The following is a 20932-nucleotide window of genomic DNA, read 5'->3' on the forward strand; positions in this document are numbered from 1 at the left end:
TTTGATCAAAGCAGAGCTTCCACGGAGTCCAGCCTGAGAAGACCACGATGAATTTACAATCCAGGCATTTTCAGCTGTGGAACTCTTTGCCCCTTGATTTGCTGACTCTTTAAGAACATACAGTCTGATTCAATTATTTGTGCTGTTATGGAACAGGTGCTTGGTCTTTTAATGCATTCGGTTTTTGTAAGTGTTTATGGATTAAGCTACCTTCGTTTGATAACTTCATCCAGTTCCCTAGTTCAGAACACGATAACCAGAGGGGCAGTTTTTAATTAACCCTCTGATATGCAAATTATATGAGAGATGTCTTTTTAAAATATGCTTTGTTTTTCACTACCCAAAGGAGTCCCAAAATGTCTTACAAGCACCTTTCCCTTCCTCTCCACACAACAGCCATCCTGTGAAGTAGGGGGGCTGAGAGAACTCTGAGAGAACTGCTGTGTGAACTGTGACTAGCCCAAGGTCTTGAGAAGTAGAGAATCAAACCTGGTTCTCCAGATTAGCGTCTGCCATTCTTAACTGCTACACTATGCTGTAGATTTTATACTGGCCTTTTAATGTCCTTTAAGATTATCCTCTTTGTGACCTTGAAATCTTTTTGATCAGAAGCAGAAGAAACCTTTTTGAAAGAAATATTATTTATTATTATTATTTAGATTTATATAACTGCCGCTCTCAGTGAACTGGCTTGTGGCGGTTTACAGGTATGTAAAATACAGATCCAATCCATAAAACAATCTCCCCGTTAAAATATAACTCTAAAACTCTACAATATTACAGATGGTGGTATGTTCTCAAAGTCAGCTTGCTTCTTTAATTGCACTTAAGAGTCCCATCCCGGGTAAGTTATTGGACAGCACATCCGTTTGTATGAGAGCCGGACTGCTCTGGATCAGATATTCTTTTACCTATGCCGTTTCAACACTTACATTGCAGTTTACCTACCTACCATTATAAGCTTTGCTATCTGTTGTATCCCAGGTTCAAATCCCTGCTCACCATCACTGGGTGACTTTGGGCCAGTCATTCTTTCTCTGCCTAGCCTACCTCACAGGGTGGTTGTTAGCAGGACACGGAAGATTGGAGACCCATGCTTGCCCCCTTGAGTTCTTTGCAGGCGAAACAAAATTAAAAATTACTGGAAAAGACACATGAATTCTGAAGGACTGTACAATCATTAAGAGTTCTCAAATAAGCAACACTAGCATTTTGTAAAATGTGCTACAGATCTTAATATGCATCCCTTACTTCCTCTCTGTAATATTACTGATTACTAGAACCTTTAGTGGATAAAATGCAAAACCAACATGTAGGTGTGTAACATTAAGTGCCCGTTTTGAGGAGTGGCTTTAGTAGGATTAGGCTCATAAATGGCCCGGGGACTAGTCTCAACATGTCTCTTTAGCAGAAGAGATACCGCCCCCTCCTGCGAAATCACCAACCCCTTCTTCCTTGGACGTCCCAGTAGCCACATGGCTTGAACTGGGAACAACCAGCGCGATAGAAAACTTCCAAGTCAGGAGCTATGCCGGTGTGGAAAGGGGTATTATCAAGAGAGCTTGAACAATGTCGGGAGATTGAAAACCTTTCAGCTGCTTTTCAAAAGGAAGAGATTTCCTGATCCATCCGTCCATCCTCATCGGACTGGCTCACGCGGGCGATCCGGTATGAGACTTTCTTGGGTGTGGCTGATAGTTTGTATTGGTGTTGTTGTTATATATTGCGGGAGGAGAAATTAAAAGACTGGAGAGGAATATGTTGCATAGGCTTCTTGCCTTTCTGAGCATGAACCAGATTGTGTTCTTGGTAGCAGATAACAAACATGGCTGTTTTAGAATTGCGTGGGGGAGAATGAGAGCTTGGCTGGCCACTGGCGATACAGCTATCGGGATTCCAACGGCTCTAGGAAACAGCGACTTTTAAAAATGTTTAAAGTGGTGAATTTAATAGTATTTCAGGAAACTGACTTTCTTGGAGACCTCAGATTTTTTTTGTCGTTGAAAATTTATTGAATTTAATTCAATACACTCAAAAAGAGAAAACAGGTACATACATAGAAAAATTGAACATGCTTTGCCAAGAGTAGCAAGTAATAAATCCAAATAAGAATAGAATACATTGCGGAATTATTCCTCTTCACATTCTACCATCACAAATTGATCAATCATCGAATCCATTCTTTCGACCGCACGTGGCCACAAAACAATCAACCCTGTTAACATCTTTATTATTTTGATAAGTGGTTCATTTTACTAGAATATAAATCTTTTATTTTCGACAACCACCCCTGAATCTTAGAGGGGTTATTTTGTTTCCAATACCTAGCATATACCAATCTAGTGGCTGTTACCATATCATTTGCTGACCCTCTGGGATACTCAGAAGAGAATTTAATAACAATGCCTCTGGGCTGCAAGGGATTTGTATTTGTAGCCTAATCGCCATAATTTTGGCCACCTGTTTCCAAAAGTTGGAGGCACCACACATGAAAGAAATCTGCTTTATCTTTACAGAATCAACAGTAAGTTACATCAGTCTTACAGATCTTCTTAAAGGAGTTTATACATACTTAAGACATACTTATAACTCACCATTCCCCATCCCCTGGAAATAGAGGTTTCTGATTGAATTGGTGCCATCCGATTTAAATTACTGTAATTCTATTTTCCTATATTGTATGTATGTGTCCTGACCTCATGAGCTGCCTTGAGCCTGGGGGGGGACAGATAAGTCTTAGTTCTGCTCTGAAGCGGTTTATCCTATTAGCGCATGGAGCACATGTCACGGGCCCCGCAGTGCTGTACGATCAGGGGGCCTCCGTACTGATTGTCAGAGGGTCTTCATGGTTACGCGACTTGCAGACTGCGAAAAAAGGGTGACAGGTGTGCTCTGTTCATAACCCCATTGAGCTTGCGTGCAGGTCATGAGCAGCATAAGTAGGCATGTCCCCTTAGATATTGAGGCATTGCGCAAGGTTTGAGAAATGCCTTCAGCAATGCAAATCTTGTCGGTTGCTTCCAAAGTTCCAACTCTCCCTGGGAGGGGTCCCCGCAGTTAGTTGTACAGCACAAGTGGCAACACCATCTTGAAAATGGCTGTGGTGCTGCGGGTCCCACGATACCTTAGACCTAGCCAGCTCCTGGTTTTGGTAAGTGGCACGTGCTCTTCAGACTTGGTGGTGGGAAGTGTCACCCAGTGACAGCCAACTAACGGTGATGCCGTGAGGTTTCCAAGGCAAGAGTCATTCAGAGGTGGTTGGCCATTGGCTACTTTTGTGGAGTGACCCTGGTGGTCCTGGGTGGTCTCCCCCCCCTCCAAGCACTAACCGGGGTCAGGCCTGCAAGCGCTAAGTTGGTGTGGGGTTAAGAGCAGCGGCTTTTAATCTGGCAAATCAGGTTTTATTCCCCGCTCTTTCACATGTAGACAGCTGGGTGACTTTGGGCTCGTCACAGTCCTATTAGAGCTGTTCTCACAGAGCAGTTCTGTCAAAGCTCTCTCAGCCCCACCTCCCTCACAGGGTGTCTGTTGTGGGGAGAGGAAGGGAAGGTGATTGTCAGCCACTTTGAGAGTCCTTTGGGCAGTTAAGATTGGGGAATAAAAATCAGCTCTTCTATCTAGGGCTGATGAGATTGGCCCACCCAGATCTGGGCTCCTCATACATGGGGGATCTATAAATGCCCTTTCAGCATGTTCTGAGTGCCTTTCCATGACTAAATACAAACAAAATGATTTTATGGCTATTCATCGAAAACAAAGGGATTATTTTGGCAAAAATACAAACAGAATCATACTGTAAAGCTAGGCTCAGGTAGGTGCCTGCAGGCTTATAGGCAATTAGTAGAAGAAGAGGAGTTGGTTTTTATACCCCACTTTTCACCGCCCAAAGGAGTCTAAGTGGTTTACAATCTTGCCTTCCCTTCCTCTCCCCATAACAGACACCCTGTGAGGGAGGTGAGACTGAGAGAGCCCTGATATTACCGCTCCATCAGAACAACCCTATCAGGCCCGTGACTGGCCCAAAGTCACCCACCTGGCTGCATGTGGAGGAATCATAGAGTTGGAAGGGGATCTCCAGGGTCATCTAGTCCAACCCCCTGCACAATGCAGGAGTAGGGACTCAAACCTGGCTTGCCAGATTAGAAGCTGCTGTTCTTAACCACAAGCCTAGGTCTAAAATTTACTACAGTTTTGGGGATGGAGCCTTTGGGGAGGGGAGGGTATTAAGCAGGACAGAAGGCCCTAGACACCAGCCTCCAAACCAGTAATTTTATCCAGGGAGAACTGATCTCTGTAGTCTGAGGATTAACTGCAGTTTCAGGAGATCTCCGAGCCCTCAGGAGTAGTCAGCCTGCGGCCCTCCAGATGTCCATGGACTACAATTCCCATGAGCCCCTGCCGGCAGGGGCTCATGGGAATTGTAGTCCATGGACATCTGGAGGGCCGCAGGCTGACTACCGCTGCTGGCAAGAGAGGAGAGCAAGAGCCCAGCAGCAACTTAAAGAGCAACCAAATTTTCCATGAGTCACTGATTTCTTCAGAGACGGCTAGAATGTGAATGGATCGAGTGGATCGGCGAGATTTCCACCTTGATCTCTCTGAAGAAGAGAGCGGCCACTCCGCAAAGCTCACCCCTGTCCCCGATGCTGTCCTCTTCCCCGCTGCTCCAGACGGACTTAACACGGGTTAGCCACCTGGATCTGCCTGCAGGCCAGCCGGCCTCCCCGTGCCAGGAGAGGCCCATTGACTTCTATGGCCCCGCTCGGCCAGAATTCCTACCCCAACGCCTCCTCGGTCCGGAGCGGCTTTCCTTCTGAGTCAAGCAGCCCCCGAGCGCGCTCTTCGTAAGCCGGGCAAGGCTGACTCGGCGAGCCTCTCCCATCCAACTCAATGGGGCTTCCTGCCGCGTAACCGCGGGGCCGCCCAAAGTGGCTGCGGCGTTACGCGGAGGACGGGACGGGTGGAAGCGAGGATGCTGCACCGCATGGCAGCGCGGGGCTTACCTGGGAGTAAATGCACGCACCCCCACCCACCCCTGCCCGCACCCACCCTCTGGGATCCGCCCGCCAAGGATTGCACCTCCCCGCGGGCTTGCAGGGGCGCAACGGGGCGCCTCGCTTGCTTTGGAATTGGCTGGGGCGGCGGCGGCCTTCCTGCTTCCTGGACAGCCTCCTCCGGGGCGGACGCTCGCCTTGCAGCGCCTGCGCCCCGGAGACCCACACGTGGGGGGAGGCAGGGCGGCCGGGCTGCCCTCCCGAGCGCCGCCGGAGCCGGGATCATGGGCAAAAGCAAAGGCAAGCGCTTCCGTCGGCCGCCCTTCGCCCCGGCCGGGGAGCGCAGGCAGTCGGGCGGCGAGGCCGAAGGAGGGGAAGCGTCGCCGGCCGTGGAGCTGCTGGACAAGGTGAGCCCCCAAAGAGGGACCCGGCCGGCCCTGCCTCTCTCTCCCGGCGGCCCTGGGACTTTACCACGGAGGGGTGCCAACCTCCAGGGGGAGCCTGGGGATCCCCCGGAATCCCAGCTCAGCTCCAGGCGGCAGAGATCACTTCCCCGGGAGGAGTGCAGTGGAGGCCAGGCGAGATCTCACCGGTTTGGGCGGATTTCTCCCCCTGAAATCCCTCCCCAAACCCCACCCTCTGCAGGCGGCACCCCCCAAAGCGCCAGGTTCCCCTCCAACCCGGAACTGGCAGCCCTCAACACGGGGGTTGCCATCTGCCCCGCCAGCACCCCGTTTTGGCCTACTCTTTTGTAGGGAGGAGCAAAGGGTTGATCTGCAAAAAACTGACGCTTTGGGAGCAGGGGATGAGATGGTTGGCTGTCCTCTGCTCTAAAAGCCTCTGCCCACCCGGGTCTGGCAGCCACAGTTGTACTGTCACAACACCTCTGCGAGGTGGGCTAGGCTTGGGCCGGGAGAGCGGAGGGACTGAGTTGTCCGACATAACCCAGTGGGATTCATTCTAACTGCTGCTCCTCACCGTTTGTTGGAGGACGGGGATTCCCAGTTAGGGTTCCGGGAATCCTGGGGTTCTGCCAGAGCTCCCCAGGGGCTCTGTGGCCTTTCCCAGAAGTTTGGGTGGCCGCTGGCATCACTAGATGTCCATTTCCTACAGGCCTCCTCTCTCTAAAAGGTCAGCGATCGATTGATGGGTTGGCTGGCTCGTGCCTCTTTCTTCCGGGCCCGCTTCCAGGATTTCCCGAATCCTGAAAAATATTTCAGGGATTCTTCCACCATCAAAAGGTTGAAAAAGGCCATTGTGGGATGTGTTTTGAAAAGCAAAACAGAGGGCATGATCCCATCTCAACTACTTCTAACGATTTCTGTGACAAATCTCGTTTAAATCATTGCTGCTAACTTCCTAACCCCGGAAATAGGACGTTATGATCACTTGAAAATTGTGGCGCAGAGTGGTAAGGCAGCAGTCATGCAGTCTGAAAGCTCTGCCCATGAGGCTAGGAGTTCGATCCCGGCAGCTGGCTCAAGGTTGACTCAGCCTTCCATCCTTCTGAGGTCGGTGAAATGAGTACCCAGCTTGCTGGGGGGTAAACGATAATGACTGGGGAAGGCACTGGCAAACCACCCCGTATTGAGTCTGCCATGAAAACGCTGGAGGGCGTCACCCCAAGGGTCAGGCATGACCCGGTGCTTGCACAGGGGATATCTTTACCTTTACCTTTTTATCACTTTGAAAAAAGAGGGTGGACGCACACACAAAAAGGACAAGACTTCTTAAAAAGAGAAGACTAAAAAATTGCAGATCGGAGACTTGTTCAGCAGCCCTTTCCCCTTTCCCTTAAGTGTTCGTTTGTTGGTTCTTTGCAGAATTCTTTCCAGAAATTTTTAGAGCTCCTAGACCTCCAAGGTGTATTAGCCACCGAAGGAAGGGATCTCTGTTGGTACTAGCAGTGAGCAAATTGCACTCTCTATATGCACAGAGGGAAGTGGGAGAATGCGATTTCCTCACCGCTCCCCCTGCACCTAGAGTCATTGTGAGTCCTCCACTTACTTAGGTCTTGTGTTTCCATTGTGGACGGAGTGGCTCAAACTGGAGAATCACTAGCTTAGAATGGTAGGGAGCATTTCTCTGAGCAAAGAAAGATCAGCTGGAAACTTAATTATTGGTCAAGCATTAAAAAAAACTTTGACGTACTTAGAACAGGCGTAGTCAAACTGCGGCCCTCCAGATGTCCATGGACTACAATTACCATGAGCCCCCGCCAGATGGCAGGGGCGGGGCTCATGGGAATTGTAGTCCATGGACATCAGGAGGGCCGCAGTTTGACTACCCCTGACTTAGACCAACAAATCAGATACCCAAACATGTGGTGGTGGCTGAAAGCACCATCCAGTTGCATCTGACTTGGGGCTTAGCAGCCAAGAGCTGTTCAGAGGTGGTTTGCTTGCCTCTGCGTAGCAATTTCCTTGCTGGTCTCCCATCCAAATTCTAACCAGGGCCAGCCCTGCTTAGCTTCTGAGATCTGACTGGGCTGGGCTACCCAATTCTGGCCAAGCCAGCAAGAAGAAAACACCAGTGATGTTTGGGCTGCAGCCAAAGGAAATAGATTTCTGAAGTAACATTTTGTAAGGAATCATTGTAACTTTTAACAGTGTGGGGTAAGGAAGACCGTATAACATTGGACAATTCCCTTTGGCTGATTCTGGAACTTCAGGGCCGGCCTGTGCTTTAACAAACTGAAACTGGTTTCCTTTGCTGGAGGTGATGGAAACTGCTGTAAAAGAAGCATGCCATGGCTTCGGATTCTGGGTCAGAACACAACCGTGGCTGCCCTAGCTGAAGGCAACATGCTTGCAGAAATTTGGGCCCAGCAAGGGAGGTTTCCTTCCTTCCTTCCTTCCTTCCTTCCTTCCTTCCTTCCTTCCTTCCTTCCTTCCTTCCTCCCTCCCTCCCTCCCTCCCTCCCTCCCTCCCTCCATTCATTCATTCATTCATTCATTCATTCATTCATTCATTCATTCATTCATTCATTCATTCATTCATTCATTCATTCATTCATTCATTCATTCATTCATTCATTCATTCATTCATTCATTCATTCATTCATTCTGCAGGGGTTGTACTGGATGACCCTGAGATCCCTTCCAACTCTATGATTCTTTGAGCCTAACTTCCCTCTTTGTGTATATATTATATTTGTTTCGTAGCTGCAGAACCCGAGTGCCGATATGAGAGAATTTGCTTGTGCCAGCATTTCCAAACTCCTGCAGCAGAAACAGACAATCCCGGCCTTTGTCCGGAGAGATGTCGTCCGATGTCTGGGGCCCATGCTGCTTGATCAGAGTCTGGCGGTTCGAGAGACGGCCGCGGGAGCGCTTCGGTGAGTCCAGAGCGGTGAGAGAGGCAGGCGTGTGCTTGAAGATTATTTATTTGTTTATTGTATGGCAGAGTTACACACAGGAAGCCTATGATAATATAAAACAGGTAGCCAAATAGGTATAATGGTTATGCAGTCTGATTTGGCAATCCCCCTAACTGCTAATATCTGAGTTTTCAATCCATTCAGTCGCAGCTGGGGAAGAGTCCACAGAGCTCTGTCACATCTCCCTAGAAAACATGATGCTCGTATTTCTGTGACAGATGGACAGTAGTTTGATGGATAATCACATTTTGGACCCGGTAGTTTGCCCCATTTAAACATCAGGTCTGCTTAACATCCAGAGCCTGTTTGTATTCTATTAGGTTTTCCGTACTTGATGTGGCAAGTCACGTCCTGCAAGTCTTGTGTTGGTGTTGATCGGGTTATTATGTTATGTTATTTCTGGGAGGGAGGGGAGCTCTCCAGATCTGAGGCCGCCTCTCTTAACCACCGCACCAAGCTGGGGTTCAGGTCTTCCTCTGTTTTGGAAGGCAAGGCGGAATATAAATCCCAAGTGAAAAAAAAAGAAATGGGTGCTTCCTCTGTTCACAAAGGTGACACTTTTGGGGTCTTCTGAAGGTCTCCCTACTCCTGTGGCTCTCCCCTCTACGGAAGGGCTATTTGGGGGAAGAAGAAAGTGGGAAGCCGGAAGCCCCTCAGTGGGAATTGCAATTTTATGCATTTTTATGGTTGTACGTCCTCACTATCACACCCAGGGGGGAGTGTCGGGCAGTCGGGATCTACTTCTCAGTCTGCTACAACTCCCCAGCTTTTCTTACAACGCTCTTATGAAAGACTGAGAGGATTTGTTCCAGCCAAGAGAACGACAAGATAAGGAGGATCTGCTCTCAGACTTTCGCCTTGGTTTGCAGCAATCTCAGTGCCTGCGGAGGCTTTGATGTTTGTGATGACATGGTCGCCAAAGATGTCATGACCCCTCTGGTGGCTCTTCTGAAGGAGGTACACGGACCTGCTGTGGTCTTTGTTTCTGGATTAAAATGGGACGTGCGGCTGGCGTGGTGTGGTGGTTAGAATTTGGGAGGCCCGAGTTTGAATCTGCACTCTGCAGAGAAGGGCAGCTCTAACCGCTTTGCCACGATGCCCTTCATGTACTAGGAAAGAGTTCATGCTTCTCTCCACGGCTTGGCCATTGTCCCTGAAACCAACCAGTCTGTCTTCTCCAATGACTGTGAAGTGTGCTTCAACTTGACCTGTTTTCTTTGGACTGCCTTCATCCCTATAGTGCCAGGCAAGGCTAGAGGAGACTAACGGCGCGATGAAGGAGACCAAAGAAACAAACAAGAATTATATAGAAGACATCGCCAACGAGGCCGTGAACCTGTTGTGGAATGTCTGGTAAGTGCCAAGTGGAAATAGTTGTTCTTTGTGCATGGGTATTTACCCCAGAAAGCAAACAAAGAACTTTAGCAAAGAAGACCAAGGTACCCGTGGGAGCATGCGGTGTGTTTATTTTACAATACCAATACCCGGCTTTTCTAGCCTGCGTTCAAAATGGCCGCAGAAGACGCCCCGAGGATCAGCTGTGCCCTCCCTGCCGGTTTAAACCGGTTTATTCTTATATCCTGCCTTTCCTGGCAGCTCTGGGCTGGTAACAAACATAAGATAAAACAATCAAATCTTTGCAAACAGGAAGTTATTTAAAGCATTGTGCCTCGTTTCAGCCCCTTCTGTAAGCTTGGGTGGGGGGGATTTCACGTTCTTCCTGGAAAGTCTTCCTCTGTTTCAGCAGTGAGGAGGTCTCTTCTTGATGGTCTATTTGGACCTCAGTCACAAGCTTGGTGGAACAGGTCTGTCTGTACTGGTTAAGGTCCCACAAGGCCCTGACCTCTTTCAGCAGAGCGTTCCACCAGGCTGGAGCCAATGCCAAAAAGGCCCTGGTCCTGGTCGAGGCCAATCTCCCCTCTTTTGGGCCAGGGATCCTGAACAGATGTTGGTTTCCTGGAAGCACGCAGAAGGTCCCAGGTTCAATCCTTGGCATCTCCTGTTAAAAGGACCAGGTCCTCAGTGATGTGAAAGACCTCTGCCTGGCACCATGGAGAGTTGCTGTTTGGGTAGACAGCCCTGACTTGGATGGACCAGGGGCCTGACTCCCTCTAAGGCAACCATCTGGGAGAGGCCCTTGACTCAGTGGTAGAGCATCCGCTTGGCACGCAGAAGGTCTTGGGTTCGATCCCCAACATCTCCAGCTGAAAGGATCAGGTAATAAGTGATATGCAAGACCTGTCTTTGGAGAACTGCTGTCTTGATGGTCTGAGTTGGTCCACGGCAGCTTCCTGTGTGTTGTGTGACTTTTAATGGTGCAATGTTAGGGGCTTCAGGGCAAGCTGGCTCAAGATGCTCTTTGTTCCTCTTCGCCCTCCGCTAGCGAGTGCAGCAACACGGCTGTCGCCATATTCAACCGAGAAGGATGCCTGACTGTGGTGCTCCAGTATTTGAAGAGGTTTCACACCAACGTGGAGCTGGCTGTCGCCGTGGGTAAGTGGCAGGGAGAGGATGACCCTGCAGAAGCAACAAGGTCAAAACCGGGTAGAAATTTAGAGTCGCAGCTGCGCAGGCTGGCAAGGGGGTTGAAGCCAGGGTCCCAAGAGCCAGAGGGGAGGGGCATGATCCATGTTTCTTTGTTTCCGCAGCTTCTTGCTTGCAGGCCGTGACGGAAGACAACCCGGAGCTGCTTTCGTCCTTCGATGCGTCCGCGCACCAAGTGCTGGAAATGGTCATGGCGTCGTCGGAAAAAACCATGGAGCATGTTCTCCTCCGGACGTTGGTGGCAGGTAGATCTTTTTAACCGGGCGACGGCTCCTGTAGATCGAGTCTGGGTTCCAGAAGACCATTATTGCTTTATTCCAGAAGACCAACAATGCAGTTATGCATGTAATGCAGCTCTTTGAAGTAGGGGCCATACCATCTGAATGCTGTATTCTTGTCCGTTATGGCAGGGGTAGTCAACCTGTGGTCCTCCAGATGTTCATGGACTACAATTCCCATGAGCTCCTGCCAGCATTTGCTTGCAGGGGCTCATGGGAATTGTAGTCCATGAACATCTGGAGGACCACCGGTTGGACTACCCGTTTTACAGCATATCTTGTTGACTTTTTGTATATATTTTAAAACTTTTAAAGTAAAATCTGCTTCAAGCATCATAAGTGTTTAATAATTGTTTATAGACCATGCCCGTGTAACATATATTGTGAATTGCCCCGAGCCTGTGTTGCAGGGAGGGATGGGATATTAAAACAAAAAGGAAGCGGCTTTGTATGAAAAGCTAAATAAAATCCGTTAGCAGCCAGCTACCAAAATGGATTAGAGATTAGAGATGTTGTCTGAAAGGGTTCCTTGTGTTTTTTCATCCTTGGATTTCAAGTATGGGCGAGGCTGTCATTCTGGCTCCTTGACATCTTGCCGCTGAGCCCTGGCAACGTATAACTTCCTGTCACATGCTGGCAATTCCGTAGATCTTTAGTCTTCTGACTCCTTGTCTGCCTGTCACTGGGCTCTGACACCCCCATGATTTTCTGTCGCATATTTGCAGTTCAAGAGGTCCTGGGATTGGCAGGGCTGAATTCTGTTTTTCTAAGAGCTGTGATGCTGTCCCAGAAAAGGGTCCCACGTAGTCCTCCGGCATGTGTGGATCCAGGGTAAGACTCGTGCACCTTGCAAAAAGAGCATGCCCTGTCTGATCTCGCAGATTGCTAGAGCTCCAGCTTTGTCACACTGCTGTCTCTTCTCACACTTTGAGCGCCACGGTAATACGGGCTGTCATTGGCCTGTGCTTATCTCAATCTCTGGCCTTTTTAAGGGGTGCTGTGGAACGTAAAGAGCACCCTGCCCTCTGGGAGCCAGGCGGGCACTGTGAACGCTATTCTGAAGACCCTCTCGGAGTGCTTAGCAGTGGACGCCGGCGAGACCGTAATTCGGATGAAGGAAGAGGAGACGGAACGGCTGAAAACGTTAGCAGAGCAGGGAACAGAGGAAAACGGGAGCAGTGCGGTGAGGATGAATGAGGATGAAGAGATGGAAGAAACGCCCCCCAAACTGGAAGAAATGCCCCAAAAACCCACTACGGGGGAAGCTGACATTTCGGATCTCCTTCCAGTGAGTGTGGCTTCGTTTCACTGTGGAAACCAGCGGGTTTGGGAGGGGATTTAGTTGTCTTTTGGTTTCCAAATCCAGTGGGAACCCTTCAGGTCTAATGTAATGGGCAGGGATGGGGAATCCTTGTCTTTTCCCTGTTTGTACCTGATCGCCCCAACTCTGTTCTCTGGCCCTACTCTTCTCCCGCATCTATGGTTGCCAACTCTGGGTGGGGAAATGCCTAGAGATTTGGGGAGGGGGAAGTCTGGGGAGGGCAGGGTTCGGGGAGGTGAGGATCCCTAGCAGGGCATATTGTTATGGAATCCATCTCTTGGAGGTTGATTTCTGGAAGCTTGACTCTCTATTCTATGAGGTGTGCCCTCCCCAAAAGGGGTCTCTGGAAGGCAACAAGAGAAGTGTGAGGCTGGCCCCGAGTCCTGACCCCCAGTTCTAAATGCCGACCGGAGATTCTCTTAACCGCCAGACCTCCCTGTTTGCTTTGCAGCCCAGTAATCAGGAGCTGAAACAGGTGACCGCTTTACTCGTGGCTCAACAGACCGCTCTGGAAATCATCGTGAATATGTGCTGCAATGAGGGTATGCATGTAGCCATCTTCCTTTGAGTGATATTTCCTTTAAGAATAAACGCACCTCTTTTGCTCATGTTCAGGATGGCAGCTTGGTGCACAAGGAATAGGGAACGAAATATTTTCTTGCTGGGAAAACTCCCTTTGTCTTAATATGTGGCTGTCGCCTCATTTATAGATGTCTCAGCCTAAGATCCCATGACCTGGGGATTTGGGGTGTGGGATGAAGAAATTGGCTCCTGGCCACCCATCTAAAGCCTTGGCTTTCTTGGGTTAACTCAGTTCCAAGGACTGAATTGTGGAGAAGAGCTGCTTGTTTTTCACAGACACAGTTGTTCAGCGTTGCATATGGCAGGGGTGGCCAAACTGGAGGTCTCCAGATGTCCATGGACTACAGTTCCCATGAGCCTCTGCCAGCACATGCAGGGGTTCATGGGAACTGTAGTCCATGGGCATCTGGAGAGCTGCAGTTTGGCCACCCTGGCTGTATGGAAACAAAGTGGGAAAGGGGGATTCTGCTTTGCACTTTGGACTTGGGTCTAACTTAATGAACGAACCTGGCGTTCGCGCCGCTGTATTTGCAGAGCCTTCCGACGACGAGTGGGAGGAGCTTTCTAGCAGTGATGAAAGTGATGCCTTCTTAGAAAACTCCTACGAGGAAGGGGGGAAATTGATGTCACCTCTTTGCCTTTCCGCTGAGGTCCAAACGGCTCTCATGAACCACCAGGTTCCAAAGAAGGTAGATTCCTCCAGAGGCCCGTGCTTCCTGATTCATCCTTGTGAATAGCTGAGGCTGTGTGTTGCCTGTACGATTGCAATTCTTATTTTTATTTAGGTAGGTTAAGTAGGTTCCATTCTGCAGGCGGTATACAGTATGCAGGTTGACCAGGCGTTCTCGTTCTCGTTCTCGTTCTCGTTCTCTCTCTCTCTCTCTCTCTCTCTCTCTCTCTTTTTGCAAAAGTTGTTCTGTCATTGTGACCATTTTGGCTTTTAAAAAAAAGCGCTTATCAGGAGTTAGAGTAAGAATTGGGGTGATGAAGCTGTGCCCCAACTACTGGATGCCTTACTAAGCAAAGTCTCTGGCTGTGACTTCAGCTGGGGTTGCCCCCACACACTTTCAAATGCATTGGTTCAGTCATCAGAAACATGCTCTTAAAAAATTGGCAATTGAGGTTTGGGGGAAACTGTAATTGGCACTTAAATGTGCCATGTTCTGGATTTAGTCAGCTTTTCAACTGGTGAAAATGGAAGGGGGGGGGGAAACAGTGTCTCCAAAAGGCAACATGGAGGATTGTGAAATCTGATTGGGATGAGGGCTATAGTTAGGAGTAAAACCAGGAGAGATGGACTGAAAGAGTGTCCTGGTTCCAGCCTCCTCTTTGTTTTCAGTGTCCTTCCTTTCTTCGCTGATTTCTCAAGGAGTCCTAACAGTTCTCTACTCTTATCCTAGATACTCGAAAGAACGGCTTTTCCCAACAGGGCTGCTGTTGACATCTGTACAAACAGTCTGGCTTGGAAGCCACTTATCAAAAAGTAAGAGTTGTTCCCTTTCACAACATCCCCCCATGCCTTCTTTGGTGCTTTGGGAGGTACCTGGGTGGCCGCTTGGGTGTATGGAGACATTGAACTGGAGGAATTATTTTGTCCGAACCAGCAATGCGGTCCTGATGTTCTCTCATTGATTTCGGTATCTTAATACATTGGGGTTGCACTGTTGCTGGTCCTACAGTGAGATAGAGATTGGAGCTTTCCCTTCTACCTGCTCCCATCCATTGATTTTTGGGGACCCTGCTCTGGAAGCCCCGGAAGCCCCTTGTCATTGGAGGTTGGATGGGTGGCCAACCCAAGACAGGGCCTGCTAGGTCAAGGCATCAAAACTTAGCAATCCCACCTCCTGGAGAGGTTTGTTTCTAGCAATCAATGATGTTATACATAACAAAAAAGGATATGTTGTTGGTGCAGATACCAGGGCCCCCCATAAACCCTTTGGGCTCCCTTTCTCACATTGGCCCCCTTCAAATATGCCAAGAACCACCAGGACCACGTGGCCCCTGTTGAGCATGGCTGGTCTAGAGTGTAACAGCTCAGGTTACTGGATGACTCGCTGTTGAGCAGCCTATGTATTTTGTCCAAGTGCATGCAGTGCAGTCTGGGCTATGAATTTGGCCCTGTGGTCGGGGCAGGGGAGCAAACTTTGCTAGATATCATAGCAAAGATCTTTGCTAGATATCCTCCTCCCCTGCACAAATGTGTATGGTCCTTTTTGTGAGCCGTGGCGCTAATCCGATCGCTTGATTCATTCCAGGTTGAACATGGTTCAGTGCAGGGCTCTGACTTGCCTGCACAGCATACTGTTGGTGTCCGATGTGGATTGCCTTGGTGGCGCATCAGTCCTCCAATCCCTGGCGCAGCACTTGTCTCAGCTGATTTTCTCCCAGTCAGGTGCGTGTGACAGTTGGCCAGTCTCTGAATCTTCCCTTGGTCCTCTGTTGCGGTTGGCCCAGTATTCCTCTGTTGTTCAGATCCGGTTCTAAAACCTTTGACTCTGGGGTCCTTGTGATACATTGAACGAGGGTGCATACACACACTTTCTTAGGAGAGTGCAACAGCCAGAACTCAGAATGCCCATAAAGATGGGAAAGGGGAGTGTTCTTTAACAGAGTGATTGTTAGGGTATAGGATACAATAGGTGGAAAACTACCACTGTAAGTAGCAAGGTAGTAGTGGTTTTGAGTGGCAGAAAAAGAGTGCATTGGGTGTGAGCATTGAAATGTGCCCTTCCACACACTTAGGAATTATCTATCTTTGCAAAAATACGTGTGTGTGTGAAAAACGAATATATATCTCCATCTCTGTCCATCCATCCATATATAAAATGGAGACGGTTCACAGTACAATTGCTAGCCTGCTTCCCTGGACGCTGTACTTTTTGGGCTGTGGTTTATGCAGGTTAAGGCTCTTTTGGCTTTTCACTTTTTTGGGCAGAGTTTTCTAAGGAGACAGAATTCCTGGAAGCCGTCACCAGCGCTTTGCGAGCTCTTTTGCAGATGATGGCGTCCAATAATATACCTCAGGTGAGATGAGATGGTTCTCCCTTCCGATTCATTAGAACATGCTTTGTCTCTGTCGTGCTAAAATTAGGCATGCTTGTGCCACTGCAAAACCCTCTAAGCTGGAGACTGAGCACCATTGTTTCTGGAAGTCCGGGGGGGGGGGGGGGGCAGGCAGAATACACACTGTGATTGTGAGAGAAGAAATGCAGTGCTTTTTCTCCCTGCCCTGAAGAGTGAGTTTGAACGGGAAGAGGGCCTGTTACGTTTTGAACGGCAGAAGGGATAAAGTCAAACTCAAAAGTTAACTGCTCTTCTGGTTCTCTTTGAACAGCAGCTTTATATCAAAATTTAAAACTTTTCTGAATGGCTGTGATGTTTCATTAGCTGGATAAAACTCTGGAGCCTCCCATATCTGTCCTTTCACTTTCCAGCTAGGGATGCCAGCCTCCAGGTGGGACCTTAAAGCCCCCCGAAATTACAGTTCATTTCTAGATGCCAGAGATCAGTTCCCATGGAGGAAATAGCAACTTTGGAGATGGCCTTGTACCCCATTGTGGCCCCTGTCCTCTGAAGAAGTGAACCGTTCCTTCTGTTAAACCACATGGAGCACTTAAGAGAGCTTTACTTGTTTGGGGGTTTGTGTGTCTCACCAGTGTACCACTCCTGAGCAACTGATGATGTTGTGTGAAGCGGGTATTCAGAGCGACAATGTTGGCGTTCGTGTCAACGTCGTCAGCATCCTAGGCATTGCTGGCAGCGTGTTGTCCAGCCTGGAAGACACTGTCGAAACACTGAAGGTAAAAGGGCTAATGCCACCAGGTGGGGTATCCCCCTCCCTTGACGCTGTTGCCCAGAAGGGGAGTTTTTTGGGAATATATTTCTATGTCATTTCAGATGACAGGGAAATTCCTCCTTGAAGTCGCCACGAAAGACCTTTCTCTGGTGGTTGCGGGAGAAGCGCTGGATGCCCTTTTCGACGTCTTTGCCGACGGGAAAGAAGCAGAGAAGGCGGCAGAGCAAATCAAACTGCTCCCGGCGCTTAAGGAATTCCAGCCGGTTTTCAGATTGCGAGTAAGCACAACGCATTGTGGTGGGAGGGCGGACAGCACGGCGCTACTAATCCGGCATCTAACACAGCTATCCCATGCTGATCATGTAATTTCACTTCCTGCCGATTGCCTCCTGTGCTCGTGTTCAGTTTGCTAAAAAGATTTCCATTTTTATTCTTTTTTCACCTCCACCTGAAACTAAGGTTGGGAAATTGCCCCTCCCCTGCAATTTGATGGGTGGAGCCATAGAAATATGGGGTTTGGGGAAGGGACCTCAGCTGAGTACAACAGGAGGTTCAGTTTGCTGGTCACCAATGGTTATCCTCAGCAGAGATCAGCATGGCATACATGGATTCCCTTCTCTTCTTTTCCCCTCACAACAACAATTAGACTGACTCAGGGGTGGACATGAGGATTGAAGGCCAATCTTCCTTCTCCAACACTCTGGCTTCCATAGCACACTGCCTCTCCTTGTGCATTTCAGGAGCTCCTCCATGGTTGAAGGTTGAAAAAGGCTGGTTTTAGACCATGTCTTGACTTGCAAACTGAAGAATGTCAATAAAGACGAACATTTATCACTTCCTTTTCGATTCCAGATGCGGAAGGACGGGAAAGGACAGTACAGCCCTGATCAGCTGTGTGTGCTTGACAATGTGAAACTGAATTTAAGAAGATTCATTGCCTACCTAGAGAAGCTGGAGAAGAAATAACAGCATAGAATTCTATTTAGAGAAACTCTGTAAAGCTATATTTTTTATTATCATTCATTAAATACTGTAGCTTGAATTGTAGCGACTTGTAGTAATTGGGAGAGGAAATGGTGGTGTGTTTGCTTTTGATGTTGCCTTTTTTAGAATTATTTCGGGAAGAAGGTTGATGCAATAATAAATTGAGATTTGGAGTATGCCACAACATTTGATGAAATTTTAACATCTACCAGAATGTGCCCTTAAATCAGGGGTGGAAGAACCTCCCATATGCCACCATTTTGTTTCTTAATCAAGCGTTCTTGGGCTGTCCAGGACAAGAGAATAATCCTTAATATCTGCCTCTGTTTACCTTTTGTGATATGAACTGTTTCTGCCCTCAAATTGTCATTTTTAAAATACTTCACAGAAGTCAAGTATATTTTGTCAACTTTATCATCTAGGATCGATTTTTTTAAAGACCATTCGACCTTTTTGTCTAGTAGAAATGGAAGAGTCATGGAGGTCTATTTTTGTATGGAAAATGTAGTTATAAAGTTTTTTTTGTAAATAGACACTTTAAAAAATTAAAATGCACGTAACGGGAATCACAAGGATGATAGTGGAAGAACCTTTTTACAATGTGAAAATCAGCCTTTTAAAGGGCTTATCCACAAAGATGCATGGCTGGGGACATGGTTTCTTATATACGACAAAGAACTTTTTCATGTAGTAACATAGTAGTAAAGCTCAATCAGAAAACCATTGCAATCATTTAAAAAACATGACATGTCACATAGGAATAAGCACGTCATTTGGAACGTTTAGTAATGTTGACACTTTAATCTGGCATTTCAGATCAAGCTCCCTTGAAGAGTGGCTTTACGTGTTCACAGGGGTTCTGCGAATCTGTTCATTTTTTGTACACCAGGTTCTTGTTTGTATAAATGTTTTTTCTACAGATGATTTGCTAGTGGCAGAGTTATCCATGGATCTCTTCATAGGTGCCTTCCCTATGCTGTAGGTATTCTATCTATGTATGCGTATATTTTCCATCCCCCATCTCAATAGTCCTGTGAGGTTTGTGATTTTTGGCCTTCCAGTCTAAAAATCTGTCAAGATGCTTCCTTCTGTTCTATTAAAACTGAGAGTAGCAAGACATTTATACCAGGGGGAAAGAGAGGGAGTCTGCATCTAAATAAATGACATTGCTGAGATTTCATGCAGCATTCTAGAAAGGAGAGGATCCGTGTTCTGGTTGCCATCTGGCAGGGACGTAACAGGAGTTCCCATAAATTCATGAGGAAGTAACGGCACCTCTTTGGTTATAATTGCATCCCCTTGGCTATGTTCCTGGTTTCACAAGTACATCCTCTTGGCAGTTCTCTATTAGAGGTGCTCTGCATATTTTGCATGGGCGGAAATCATATGGTCCCCATCAAGATTAATGAGTGTTCAGAATTGCGGTCTTTGTTTTCCTTTTGAATTAAAAATCCATATTGAGGTCACATGATGGAAAAGATGTAGAAGCAGTGCTTGTAATGAGTATCACCCAGAAGCATGTAAGACAGTGTATGAATTCCAGGTAGACCTTTTTCCTCTAAATATCTCCCCGCCTTTTAATTATTTTGGAGGTTTATCAAGAAACAAGGAAATTTCATGATATCTGTAGAGGCACAGAGTTCTCACCTCTTCACGTTGCTAAAAGAAACCCAAAAAATAAATCAACATCTGCAGCTGCTTAATTGTCTCTATTGTTCAGGTGGGAGGTGCTGCATGGTTTTGGAAGAAAAGTGTCGATACAGAAAATATGTCTTGTCTCAATCTGTTCAAAGTTATTTTGATGCTGTGTGCAGAAATAGAAAATCTGTGTGAGGCTTTTGATGAAAAAAAAGGGACATCGAATGCTCGCTTAATTTATCTGATGGGATTTGAGCAACTCCAAGGAAGAGTTGTCCCCTTTGCCAGTTAGCTTAGTTCTCATGTTTATTTCTCAAAATCTCTTTTTCATTATTTGGCAAAACAGCGGCCCTTTCAATCAACCAGCGGTCTAGGTCTCACTCCTATAAAGAATTTTAAGGTAAATGTTTTAATGTTACCGCTTTACCATTAACTAATTTTTCATTCAGGGATTGTATTGAGCCATAAAATGTAATCTGCCTGGATTCCCCTAAAATAGGATGAATTATAAATGACATTAATAATCACAACATTTAGTTTGCCTTCCTCACTTAGGGCTCAAAGTGGGTCACACAGAGGGAGTCAAGACCTTTTCAATGCAAAATATATTTTAATCTTTTGCTTAAACTAGGACTCTGGTCTGATCATTTGGACCGGGGGTAGTCAAACTGCGGCCTTCCAGATGTCCATGGACTTCAATTCCCATGAGCCCCTGCCAGCAAATCCATGGATATCTGGAGGGCCGCAGTTTGACTACCCCTGATTTGGACTATTGCGTTGTTATTGGTTTTGGATCCAACAAAGAACTAGGCTTTCAATAATAATATTTATTGTCTGCCCTCCTCACTAAATATTATTATTGAAAGCAGGATCAGGCAGAGGGAGTCGAGATCATTTTGGCGTGATTCTATTTTGTGCAAAATACATTTTTATATTTTGCTTCATCTGGATTGTTTGGATTGTCACATTGGTTTGGATCCCACCAACAACTAGGATTGGTTTGGATCCCACCAACAACTAGGGGGTTTCCATAATAATAATGATAATATTTATTGTCCAGCTTCCTCGTGAGGGGTGTGATTCCTTGATTAGGGCAAAATATATTATTGTTTGCTTCCGAAATACATTTTTGTCGTTTGCTTCATCTGGGACTCTCGTGGGGTCATTTCAATTATCCCTTTTTTATTGATCTTGGATCCCACCAACAACTAGGGGCTTCCACGATAATATTTATTGTCCCCCTTCCTCAGGAGGGCTCGAGGAGGGGTGTGCAAAAAACACATTTTTTTTAATCCTTTGCTTCCAAACAAACACCTTTACCTTTTGCTTCCTCTGGCAGTCTCATCAGGTCCTTTCGAGGACTGCCCTTGCATCCCACGAAGAACTTCTTTGGGACACTAATAACGACGATGACGTT

General features: G+C 47.4%; 1 protein-coding gene across 3 annotated transcripts; it reads left to right on the forward strand.

Annotated features, from left to right (window-relative positions):
- Nucleotides 1–1451: 1451 nt before the first annotated feature.
- HEATR3 (HEAT repeat containing 3) lies at nucleotides 1452–17935 on the forward strand. 3 transcript variants are annotated; one of them, XM_077309889.1, is made up of 15 exons: nucleotides 1452–1668; nucleotides 8158–8330; nucleotides 9242–9329; nucleotides 9613–9725; nucleotides 10756–10865; nucleotides 11021–11161; nucleotides 12187–12482; nucleotides 12967–13057; nucleotides 13632–13786; nucleotides 14498–14580; nucleotides 15353–15489; nucleotides 16033–16121; nucleotides 16754–16897; nucleotides 16995–17171; nucleotides 17746–17935. In XM_077309889.1, exons 2-15 carry the CDS (start codon nucleotides 8179–8181, stop codon nucleotides 17857–17859), a joined length of 1890 nt encoding a protein of 629 aa, XP_077166004.1. In that variant the 5' UTR covers nucleotides 1452–1668; nucleotides 8158–8178; the 3' UTR covers nucleotides 17860–17935. The 3 variants fall into 3 exon arrangements, with proteins under 3 accessions (XP_077166004.1, XP_077166003.1, XP_077166001.1); XM_077309888.1 differs by lacking the exon at nucleotides 1452–1668 and adding an exon at nucleotides 3047–3151; XM_077309886.1 differs by lacking the exon at nucleotides 1452–1668 and adding an exon at nucleotides 5176–5401.
- Nucleotides 17936–20932: the final 2997 nt, after the last annotated feature.

Source organism: Paroedura picta, chromosome 14 (assembly GCF_049243985.1).
Source record: "Paroedura picta isolate Pp20150507F chromosome 14, Ppicta_v3.0, whole genome shotgun sequence".
In the NCBI taxonomy this organism is placed as follows: domain Eukaryota; kingdom Metazoa; phylum Chordata; class Lepidosauria; order Squamata; family Gekkonidae; genus Paroedura; species Paroedura picta.

What these genes read in the sequence shown, in the direction of transcription:
- HEATR3 (XM_077309886.1), top strand. Translation starts at nt 5,279, where the DNA reads ATGGGCAAAAGCAAAGGCAAGCGCTTCCGTCGGCCGCCCTTCGCCCCG. An exon ending in GGAGCTGGCTGTCGCCGTGG is followed by an intron (nt 10,866 to 11,020) that starts GTAAGTGGCAGG and finishes TTGTTTCCGCAG; the next exon opens with CTTCTTGCTTGCAGGCCGTG. An exon ending in CGTCCAATAATATACCTCAG is followed by an intron (nt 16,122 to 16,753) that starts GTGAGATGAGAT and finishes GTGTCTCACCAG; the next exon opens with TGTACCACTCCTGAGCAACT.